The 12205-nt window shown below is 39.0% G+C and overlaps 1 protein-coding gene across 13 annotated transcripts in view; it reads left to right on the top strand.

The window, feature by feature from the left end:
* LOC149323807 (inositol hexakisphosphate and diphosphoinositol-pentakisphosphate kinase 2-like) overlaps positions 1 to 12205 on the top strand; it is an 81587-nt gene that overhangs the window by 4904 nt on the left and 64478 nt on the right. For all 13 annotated transcript variants that reach the window (XM_089492608.1, XM_089492640.1, XM_089492669.1 and 10 more), the window contains exons 2-3: positions 3616 to 3757; positions 11109 to 11506. In XM_089492608.1, the coding sequence (XP_089348734.1) occupies positions 11366 to 11506 (141 nt within the window). In that variant the 5' untranslated portion in view covers positions 3616 to 3757; positions 11109 to 11365. The remainder of the gene's footprint in view (positions 1 to 3615; positions 3758 to 11108; positions 11507 to 12205) is intronic.

Here is a 12205-nt window from a genome sequence, read left to right as displayed (position 1 = left end):
CAGAGGTTTCTGATATAACAGGGAAATAAACAAAACAATATATAGTGGCTATCCCAGAGAATGGCCTTTTGTCTCTTTTTTCCAGTGATGGTTGTAGAATACCACATAATGAATTCTTTTTCTGTGTTTGCCAGCTAACAATTTATGTGTGTGAAATAATTTGTTTTTAATAACTGATTATATAAATAGTGAGGAAGTTGTTACTTGATGACATATACTGATGACCGGCTTGGAATATCTAGATCATGCAATTGCTGTCTGTATGTTTTACACTGTGGTCCAAACCATACTGCAGAAATAATCGTTTGAGACCGCTTTAACTGCCCTGGCTGAATGCTAGGGAATTCTGGGAACTGTAGTTTTATGAGGCATTTAGTCTTCTCTGTCAGAGATCTCTGGTGCCACTACAATTCTCAGGATTCCCTAGCACTGAGCCAGCGCAGTTGAAGTGGTCTCAAACTGGATTATCTCTGCAGTGTGTTTCAGACCTATGTGCAACATAACTGAATGACCTTGACTAGGCAGACTTCTCTGCTCATTAGCCTTTTGTAGAGACAGTAAGACATGCAAATGTTTTAGATACTTCATATCTATTATTAGTATTGCCCCTTGAGCTATTAGAACTTTTGATCTTTTACTAACATTTATATATCACTCAAGAGTCAGCATTTTCTGGTGGGTTAACAATCAATTTTTAAAGTCAGGAAAACAAAGTAAAAAATAGAACAAAATCAGCTACCACATAAAAACAAAACATGCTTACAGCAAAAAGTATGTTGTAGAAAGTGCAAAAGGATTTTATGGCCAGGATGGAATGATTACATCTACTAGAGACCTCTATTTCTTGCCAGAATTACCAGGCACCCTCTCGCTTCTGCAGCCTGTTGTGTACCCTACAAGTCTTGCTGGAAACCTCTCTGGTCCAGGTGTTTGGAACCAAAGAGAGGGCTGCTGTTTAAGTGGGAGAAAAAGAAAGTCCCAGGTCTACTGGCACTGGATACTGAAGTGTACTGTTAGATCTTAGCCAGAGTGTCTGGGGAAATAAAGGTCTTTTGTCTGACACTGAAAAGTCTGTAATGTCAGTGCTAATATCTAGGCATCTCAGACAGAACATTCCACAACCAGCGTGTCATAATCAGAAAGGTCCTCAATCTGTTGGCTACTCATCACACCTAGTTTGGCCAGGGCACTTGGGGATGGACTTCTGAATATGACTTTAGGATCTGTCTAGTTATATATTTAAGGAGGTGATTCTTCAGGTAATGTGACTGCAAGTGTTAATACCAGCATTTATATTATCAGGCCTGGAAAAAAACTAGAAGGCAGTGCATGTGGAAATGTACTGGCATACAGTACTATGGTAGCCTTAACCAATCTTGCTGCTAAACTTTGAACCAGCTGAAGTTTCTGGACTGTTTGTAAAAGCAGACACATGTACGCTAGAGATGTGAAGACCTTGGGGGGGAAAACATTTTTTGTCCACGGTTTTCCTGAATCATGCTAAAATAAAATATTCCATAATTGTTTTTCTTCCTTTTTTCATTTTTTTCTTGTCCCCCCCCCCCCCCTGTTTTTCTTCTTCTTCATTTCCCCCCGGTTAAACACACTAATAGCCTGAATCCAAAACCAGTTCCAGACTACCTTTTGACGTTAAAATGAACTTGTCCTTTTTAATCTTATTTATGAATAAAATGGCTTGCTACAGTGGCATATTTGTTGTAGTATTAACAAATCTGTAGGGATTTTTCTTACTACAAATAATTAGGTTTTTGAAATATGGTAATACATATGCTGCTATTAAATACTAAATAAATTAATTAATGAGCTCTCTTAGGTTAGTAGCAGAACAGAATAGACAAATCATAATAATTTTACCAGATTTGATTAGTACAAAGCATATTCATGTCTTCCTCAAAGCTAATAGAGAAAATAATAGGAAAGGAGAATGAACCAGCAGAAAGTTTGGATGTTATTTTTTTCAAATTGTCTGTTAAAATAAATAGTACAAAAGTGGTATACAGCAAAAAAAAAAAAAATTAAAAATCAATATAAAAGACATAGAACCAAGATACAGTATTTATGTTATCCAGAAAAGACGTGGTAGGCTAGACTGCACCAGATAGCCTTGCAAACTTACCATATATACTTACATATGAGTTAACCTCACGTAGACGTTGTAGGCAGATTTTGGGGCTAAAGTTAAGGATTTTGATATGACCCCTGGATAAGGTGATGATAAAGCACAGGGGCATGTAACAAAGGATATGAAGGATAAAGGAAAGGAAAATGATGCCAAATAACTTACAAAAGTCCAGCAGACATAACTGTTTGAAATCATCCCAAAGGTTTGATGGATGAGGAGGGAACTACTTTAAATAGTGGCTGTGCAATGTATGGGGGAGGTGACCAGACATGGTCAGAAAGAAAACGTTCACATGTCAAAAATAATGTAAAGGCAAAAGTTAGGGTACAGTGTTAACCCTTATGAAAAAAAGAACCCTCCCTGTCTCTGAGTAGAATGGTGAAAGACGAAAGCTTAGTCTGTCTATTCTGTTGATGTTTTCTGAGAGGAAGTGCAAAAAGCTGTCCCTGCCACTGTTTTCCTGCCCAGGCATTCAAAATGGCCAGAAGTGGCACTGCAGTGGAGAGGCTAGAGGGGTTCGGTGTTTCATGTATGTTTTCCCAGGATGGACTAAGCTCTGCTCTCACCTTTCACCACTCTACTCAGAGAAGGGGATGGTTCCTCCTCCTTCTTTTTTTAATATGAGTTAAAGTATAGTACTGACTTGTGAATAAGTTAACCCAGTTTTGGGGGGGTGTCAAATTTTTAGCTAGAGGTTGTAGATTTATATATGTGTATACACAGTAGGTAAGAGTTCAACATGGATTTGAAAAATAACATTTTGGGGGGGGGGGAATATTCCAGGTTGTGGGTGCCTCTACACTAAGTGTCTTGCCAATTGTGGAGTGGACTTACTATGATTAACTAGTGATTAACTATTATGATTAATTAGCTTTACCAGGATCAAACTCCCATTATTCCCACTTTAGGCTCAGTGCTTTCCTCTCCCCCCCCCCCCCCCCGGCCAATTTTTTTTCCAATCTGGGTTCTTCGACCTGCTCGCTTCTCATTCAGCCTGAACCTGCTGTTTTGGGTTAAATATCCTTTTATCTCCCTCATCCCATTGCTCCTCTTCTTTTCTGTGATGTTCTTTTTCTCTTTTGCTGGCCTTTTTCCTTCTCTTTCTGTTTATTTAGCCTTTCATTCAGCTCTTCTTACACCAACAGTTTCTATCTCATCCAGGGAAGCAGACAAATATTCTACAAGTTATTTGCCATTTTGCAAATCATGTGGTGATTCATGAAAGTATAGATCAGCATTGCTAATTTCCCACTCAGAATTATTCTGTTCAAAGTTACGCTGTAACTAGATGGTTTGATTTCTTTAAAAAATTCTAAACATGCAGTATAGGAGTGTCTAATCTACAGCACAACAGGTTTCATGAACTTTTCTGAACTGTTCTGTTCATCATGTTTCCAAAATTTCTTTTTGTAAATGTGTTATTTTGCCCTTTATAATAAAAGAAGCTTATTTTACCTTTTCTTTTACCCTAGGGGTTGAATTCACAATGAGCGCTGTTCAGATCTAGGAATACCTGAAGAAACTACATAATTTTTCAAATATTAGGAATTTAGCAAATATGCTGTGTGGTGAAATCTTCCTTCCACGAAGTTCTTCTTTTTCTTTTAATTCTTGGTAAGATAATAACAATTTCATAGTAAACTATTGTAGGGTATGCTGTCCTGAAAACAGTTTGAGTGCTGGACTATGATTCTGGAGACCAGGATTTGACTCTCCACTTGGTCATGGAACCCAGTGGGTGATCTTGGGCATGTCACATTCTCTCAGTACCAAAGGAAGGCAGTGGCAACCCTGTCTGAACATTTAAGAATGTATAATTAATTGTTTTACATTCGAATTAATGTTTGAGTACTGTATTTTAATCTCTGTGTAAATACAAAACAGTAAACAAGGTTTCACATTTCCAAATATTCTTTAGAAAATTTTTGTTGAAATAATAAGTATAAATTAGCAAAACTGATAGTAAATAATAAAAATAATAATAGTTGTTGTTGTTGTTTTCTTATATCCTGCCTTTCTCCCAACATAGGGACTCAGACATAGATTTTCTTATTAACTGTTATAATCATCAACTTGTAATGCTTTCTTTTGTTGGTTAAGCACTAACAGTGACCTAATAAATATTGCCCTTGGAGCTTTATTGACATCACTTATGCTGATAAACTGGGTCTCTGCAATTGTGTAAGTCTCCATGCTACTGATTTTCAAAGATGAACTTAAAATGTGGTAGGAAAAAGCATTGTACTCTTATGCAATCAAGAACTTATTAGAGACAGACATATGCATTTACTTCTTAACCTAGGGGCTGAACAGGGTGCCCCTTTCAGCGCCAGATCGGGCCCGTGGCAACTACATACCGTGGCCCAATCTGGCCTTTCCACCACACTAAAAGAAGCCACAAAAAGAGGCTCCCTTTTGCGCCATGGAAAAGCCGCCATAGCTGTCAGTGCTGTGCCTTTTCGGCGCTCCTTTGGCACTGCGTCATCTGGATGCAGCACCAGAGGAGCACTGTGACGCTGCCCACCATGTGGTGAGGCGCATGGCATCATGCCAGCATGGGGATGGAGTCAGGGTGTGCATTGTACGGATGCCAGCTTTTATGGCCAGTCTGTCAAGGCTGTAAGTTAGTAATTGGATTTAAAGCATCAAAATGTATTACATTAAATAGCACTGTAACCATCTCTAACTACATACTTTATTTCGTTGCCTTCATTCTCTATTCTCTTTAGACTGTGGTTCAGCTTTTAATTGGTTGCCCTAAGCAGTATTGTTTTTCCATGCCACAGGGTATTTAGTTGATGGAAACAAGCTCTTTATCTCACTAGAATATTGTAAATCCAAGGCCACCATGAAAAGCACCAGGAAACTGAATGTACTGGAGTATTACTAGGAGCAAAATACAGGTAGCCTCTTTTCAGTGCAGCATCTTTCTCTGTGCCATTTCAGTTCAACAGTTGTTTAGTTCCAGAGTAAGAATGCTGAATAGCTAAAATGATTTTACATTTGCTGTATTTTGACTTTTGTTCAGATATTGACTAGTATTGTTTTCATGAAGATTTTAGTGGTCTGATCCTATTTTATACAATTCTTATTCTGATGTTCCTTGTGCTGGTATATCAGCAGCAGTTGGTCCTAAAGTCCTTGCATTCCAGCAAGGAGGACAGTGTTGAAGGTCAGGATGGTCTACTGAATTAGCAATTTCCTCCTCTTAAAATAGGCTGGAATTTAGCCAATAAAATGCAGTAGTGAAGGGCAGGAATTTTAGAGCAGAGATTTTGAAAAGCAAGTGGAAGAAAGTGTTAGGATTCTGCCTTTATAAGAAGCTGTGTTAGTAGTGACATCATATAATTCACAGCAGCTCAGAACTCTGGTGAAAAAATGTGACAGCAAAACCCCGTTAGGGGGAAAAAGGGACATGGTGGGAATCAGGTGGTTCTCCAGATGTTTGATTGCCGCTCCCAAGCCCCCCTCTGCCAAATATTCATTGGCAGAGAGGGGGAGAGAAGATACTGTTTTGCCTTCCATCTAAATTCAGCATTGAAACTGTATTTTAGTTTTGGATAACCTTGCACCAAACAAAACGTCTGTTTCCTCAGGACTTTTAAAAATACTTTCTTTGAAAAAGCAGTCAGTTGCTTAAGAAAAGGTTAGTTAATTTAGAATTTAAAATTGGTAGATTTGCATATTTTTACCTTTATGCCCAATATGCCACTTTATGTAATAATTGTCTGTATGAATGATCTTCTTGCAGTCATTGGAGTTTAGGAAGTTGGGTTTAGAGTTGGGCTTTTATTATGTTCTGCATTCATGTAGACTTCAGTACTTGACTTTTCAGAGAAGGACACTGAAATGATCACTTGATTATTCCAAGAAGTGTCTTGAAGAATTTGGGGAAAAATTATAAATAAGTTCCCTGACTGATAAGGCATTTTATATCAACTTTAAAATTACAGAGAAGAAAGGCCAATTAAATGGGGAGGATTAAAGTAGGATAGTGGATGAGAGACTAAAGCTGCTACTAAATATGATATACATCTCTTGGGAGCTGAGCACAAGTTTGGGATTTCACAAATTATTAATGAATCATATTAACCGAACACATTACACAAAAATACAAACATGATAGGGTTTTGTGATATGAGGAAGCAAGGCAGACCTGTGATTCTTAGATCATCTTTACCACTAAAGATCACATACACAGTCATAGAAATCATAAAACTACAGAAAGGGCATGCAGTTTATTCCTAGTCCTCAGAACTGTTATTTCTGGCATTAGAAACAGTGGCGGGTTACAGACCACCGAAAAGCGGCGGTCTGGCTCCGCCTCCGCTTGCAGCGTCCGGGAGCTGCAGCCTTTAAACTGTGCGGCTCCCGGATGCTGCAGAAAAGGAGCGCGGAAATCGCGCTCCTTCTCAGGCCCTGGAAGAGATGCTGCGAGGCGCTAGTCGCGCACTTGCAGCGTCATTTCCAGGGCGCGACGTGCGGACGCAGCACGTCCATTATGTCAAGATGGCGGCGGCCGTGTGAAACGGCCGCTGCCATTTTGTGCACGCGGAGCGCATACTAGGGTTAGGGGGTGCGGAAGCACCGCCCCTTCCTAACCCTAGTACGTGCTCGTCGCGTACTATATGGCGGTTTGTAACCCGCCAGTATGTTCAAATTCAGCTTTTACAGTTGTCTTTACATGTAGGCTAGAATATTAGTCTATGGCAGGATACAGACTGCACAAAAAGGGTGGTCTCTCGCCGCCCTGGTTTGCTCAGTGAGGGAGCCGCAGTGGACAAACTGCATGGCTCCGTCACAGAACAAAAAGAACCTGCAAAAAGCACCAATGGCATACTTGCAGCGTCACAAGCGCGCCGGGACGTGCGGATGCTAGGCGTCCGTCACGCCAAAATGGTGGCGCCCATGTAGACAGGGTGCTGCCATTTTTCGCTCCCAGTATGTACTAGGGTTAGCCTAGTACATACTAGGGTTAGGGAGCGTGTGAATGGTGCATGCTCCCAACCCTACTGCTGCCGCCGCCATGCTACAAAATGGAGGTATGTATCCCATCAATATTCCACCTTTCTGCCGGTGGTGGAATTGTTTGCTCCAGTGAGGCAAGAGGCTGTGCTGATGGCAGCAATGCTGCTGGTAGCGCCTCCCATATCAGACAGGCTTTTGCCTGGTGACTGATATAGAAATCAAATAGACTACATAATTGGAAGCAGAAGATGGAGAAGCTCTGTTCTCTCTGCAAAAACAAGACCGAGAGCTGATCGTGAACTACTGAAGAGTACATTACAAATGGAATGACTCAATCAACCCACAGCTCTGAATCTGGAAGGCCTGAGCAGGGTTGTTGATGACAGGGTGACCTTCATATCTCTTGTTTATGGAGTTGCTTGATGAAAGTTTATAACAACAAGAATACTAAATAGCATTCATAAGCTTCTTTGAGAATGTGGTAGCTCTCTGTAAACATATTAGATACATAATTACATTTAGCTAACTCTATCACCAAAACATTGGCAGTGACTAGTTTCTATGTTCAGTTGTAATTGCTACGTGTTATTCCATTGGATGACCTACTAAATCTCACATATTGTTTTTGAACATTGTTGAGCACAGTGAAAGAAAAAATCATGAAATATTGACCATTGTGATTTCAGTGGACAAAACCCTCATGGTTTAACTTGAAGAGCACTTTCCTCATGGACCATAAATATGTGTGGTAAATAAAAAAAAACTGATGCAAGTTTTAGGAGAAGGGAAAAAAGTCATAATGAGAAACCAGAAAGGCTTGGGTAGGAGGGACTGGTGAAAGAGTCAAGCAAGAAGATAAGATGTTAGTGAGCCCTGGTGGTGCAGTGGTTAAATGCCTGTACTGCAGCCACTCACAAACCATAAGATTGCAAGTTCAATACCAGCAAAAGGGCTCAGGCTCAACTTAGGCTTGCATCCTTCCGAGATCGCTAAAATGATTGTTGGGGCAATTAGCTTACCGTTTTTAAACTGCTAAGGGAGTGCTTAAGTGCACTGATAAGCGGTATAGAAATGTACTTGCTATTGCTAAATGCTCTCTTTCATTTTTCTGTTGTTAAATGAATTCAGTAAGATAGGGCTGCTGCAAAGAAAGGTTAGTTCCATCTGTAGCCAGTGTCAACTTCCTTGATGAAATTCTCAGCAGAATGTTGTTCTAGATTGAGAAACATAGATCAGTATATAGAGAAACAGGCAGATCAGGAAACTTTGTCGTGTTGAGAATCCCATCATCAGGTAAGTTGGAGTTAAATTAAGCTTTGTGACAAGTTTCCATGTAGTGTCCTATAGTGTAAGAGTTTAGTTGGTTGGAGACACTTGACTCAGTTGAAGATGTTTCAGACGCTATAAAATTTATTTATCTGATCTAGATTATAGGGAGGGCCAGCGTGGTGTAATAGTTCGAGCATTGGACTATGAATCTGGAGACAAGTGTTCAAGTCCCTGCTCAAGCATGGACAAGTCACACTCTCCCAGCCTCAGAGGATGGCAGTGGCACCCCCTCCCCCATTGGAGACCCTATGTGAGGGTCACCTTAGGCTTTCCGTGAGTCAAAAATGAGTTGGAGACACACAGCAGCAACAAAGATTATATGGGAGTGATTATTCCTGCATGCTTATATAGGGAGCATGGTGCAGTGGTTTCAGTGTTTGACTACAACTCTGGAGATCAAAGTTCAATTCCCTGCACAACCATGAAAGCCCACTGAATGACCTTTGGTGAGTCACACATTCTCAGCCCCAGAAAAACCTGTGATAAGTTTGCCTTAGGGTCGCCATAAGTTGGAAATAACTAGAAGGCATACAGCAAGAGCAACACACACGCGCACACACACACAGAATTTATCCTGCTCTCTCTCTCTCTCTCTCACACACACACACAGAATTTCTCCATTTATTCAAAGATGTTGCCGTGTTAGTCTGTAGAATCAGTATGTAGAGAGATCTTGGAGCACATTTGAGACTAACTGAAATAAAAAAGTTGGTAGTAATACTTCTTTATTTCAGTTAGTCTCAAAGGTGCTACAAGATCTCTCCCTGTTTATTGTAAGCAGCCAAGAATTAATTTAAAAATTGATAGAGAAAAACTAATATTTAAAGTTTATTTTACGTGAATCACTGAAAAGGGTAAATTTATTTCTGTATGAGCAAGAAGCAGTAAACAAAGGGGAGTAATATGAGGCATGGACAAGCATCCTGTGGCTTTATCCTTTTTGCACAATTGTTGAAAGTAATCTGCATGGGATTTAGAGTGATTGTGCTTTTAAACGTCCTGGTCTAAAAAATTCCATGTAAATAAGTTACCTCCAGATCTCTCAGACTTGTTTCTAGATGATTATTTGCAATCATGTTAACCTTCTAAAATAATTGATATGTCGTTTGAGAGTTGGTCCATGACTCTGGAAAACAGATAATTCCCACTTGGCAACGAAACCCACTGGGTGACCTGGGCAATTTACACTTTCTTAGCCTCAAAGGATGGCAATGGCAAACCCACTCTGAAGAATACCCCTTGATAGGTTTGCCTTAGGGTCACCATAAGTTGGAAACAACTTGACAGCACACAACAATAATAACAACTGTACCATTACAAAGATTGGTTTAAATTAAAAACCATACCATCACTTCTATCAAAACAAGAACAAAATAAACTTGTGAAATGTCTTTAAAAACATGCAGTACAGATGATTATGAGGGGATTCATAGGTTCTGCCCCCTAGAAACAACTGTATCTTCATTTGTCTATAAATAATCCAACCAAAATGTTGTCAGAGCCAGTTGTTCTATTCTGTTCAGTGTTTTCGTGCCTGGAACTTTCTGCATTCCTGGATTATATAGTAATTGTGTAGACATGCAAAAACCTTTTGAAGGACAGTCCCTTCTCTCTCACTCACTCTTGTTTAAATACCACTTTATTATCTTTTGTTACTTTCAAGGTGCTTACGTGTCTTGTGTTTGTTTTTTGATGATCTGTAAATCCATTTTTATTGCCTTGGCTTAATATAGTTTAACACCTGGGGCAACTCAGAATGACATATTACCTCTTTGCTGTGCATTGTAAGAATTAATTGGGGTCACTTTCCCTTAGTAGAACGTTGAGGGTACAACCTATTCACTTGGTGCATCATGACAGTCCAAGGGATTCCATAGGAAGGTATGACTACAGCACTCTTGAGAATACTGGCAAGGTCAGGATCAAAAGAGCCAATTTTTATGGTTCTGGATGAACAGGTGTCACATGAACTTTTGGCTAACTTTTGCTCTTTTTCTTTGTAATTAGATAGGCCTGTTACAGACAGCCAAAATAAAGCTGCTTCGAGTCACAGTGGAGGTATGGTGTTTCAATGATGCATGCGTCCTAAGAGTCCAGAAGTCGCACCAAAGCCATGCTCCAGCCCTAAGGATTGGAGTGTGGCTTTGGTGTGGCTTCTGGACTCTTAGGACGCATGCATCATTGAAACACCATACCTCCACTGTGACTCGAAGCAGCTTTATTTTGGCTGTCTGTAACAGGCCATAATTTAGTTAGTAATTTTTTTAAAGAGGGTGGATTATCTAGAGGACCAAGGATAAAGTTGGCAATTCATTGTTCTACTAATGATTGTAATTACCCTTTATAACTGGTCATGTTTAAAATGTTGCCAATTTGTTGCAACTCTTTTTCCCTTTTTCTACTATTCTCAAATTATTACAGTACTTTGATATTTCTCAGGATTAATATGTGGTTGTGATTCATCTATTAATTATTTTTAACTTGCATATGTGTTCATTTTTTTAAAAAAATATTTTAGCAGTTTTAGTGCTTTACTTTGGTACTGAATATAATAATTTGATTTTTGTAGTAAGACAAGTATTTTAGACAGGTTACTTCAAATATATCTCAATGATTAAATACATTAGAATATATTGAACCTCTTAACTTTTTCCCTTTCCCTTTTCAGGGTAGAAAATTGTCACGGTGTCTCAGGGAAACTGTAACCTACAGGATTGCTTTTTACAAATGTAACAACTGAGAACAATGGACAGATGATACCAATTAAACTGCATTTGGCAGCTGACTATCAGAGCAACAAGCAACTGCGTAAGCAGTGTCAAGCTGCAAGGATTTTTATTCCTGTAGCCGCTGGGAATTATGTACAGTGCCTCACTTCTCAGAGTGACTACAGTTAATACATAGATCACTTTAGGATTTATAATCATGTCTGTTAGTGCAACTGAGAGTGAAATTCCAAGGTTTTTTGTGGGTGGTGAAGATGTCGATGAGCTTTTGGACCGAACAAGATCTGAAGAATTTCATGCCTTTTATGATCATGAAGATGAAGATGAGGAGTATGATTCTGTATGTATTTTGTGCTCATTTTTTCCTGAATTAGTTTTCATTAACACACTTGGAATATTTGCTAAAAGTAATTTTAGGCTGCTAATTATTTATAAAGCTCAGGAATATCTAAAAAAAAGTTTCGTTGCTATATTTGCTATATTGCTGTTGCAAGAAAGGATAGTAACCAGAAGTATTAGTAATAGAATACATGTATTTATTGATATGGTGCCTTTTATCCAATTCTGAGACGCAAGGATAGATATTAAAACAGATACAGATAAAAGTTCACATCATACAGAAATGAAAATAGAATAATATGAAATTCTAGTTTCAGTTTTGTTGAGTCATATCATACTCAGGATAGAAAGTGAAGAGAGTCTCTTTTCTGCTGAAAGAAACATCCAGAATGCTCTTAACCTTTTTAACTGTTTACATACCAGTTGATAGATGCATTTGTTGTCCTAAAGTATTATATAGACATTAACTATTTAAGACCCAGTCCAGCAGCCTCTGTTACCATGGTGCTTCTGCTCTCTGTTTTTATGAGTACTCTTTACAAGTGCCATTGAAATTAATAGAGTTTGCAAAGTAGTCCCTTGTGTGTTCTGCCATTTTCTTTTTGTAAACTATTCAATACAGATTGTTATTTTTATTTTCTTACTTAGAAGGCATGGATTTAACTTTACATGGTCTTACTGTATTTGTATGAAGATTGTG

Source organism: Sceloporus occidentalis, unplaced genomic scaffold, assembly GCF_023333645.1.
Source record: "Sceloporus occidentalis isolate IW3139 unplaced genomic scaffold, rSceOcc1.0.p SCAF_1, whole genome shotgun sequence".
Lineage (NCBI taxonomy): Eukaryota > Metazoa > Chordata > Lepidosauria > Squamata > Phrynosomatidae > Sceloporus > Sceloporus occidentalis.
This window is presented reverse-complemented; position numbering and strand designations above follow the sequence as displayed.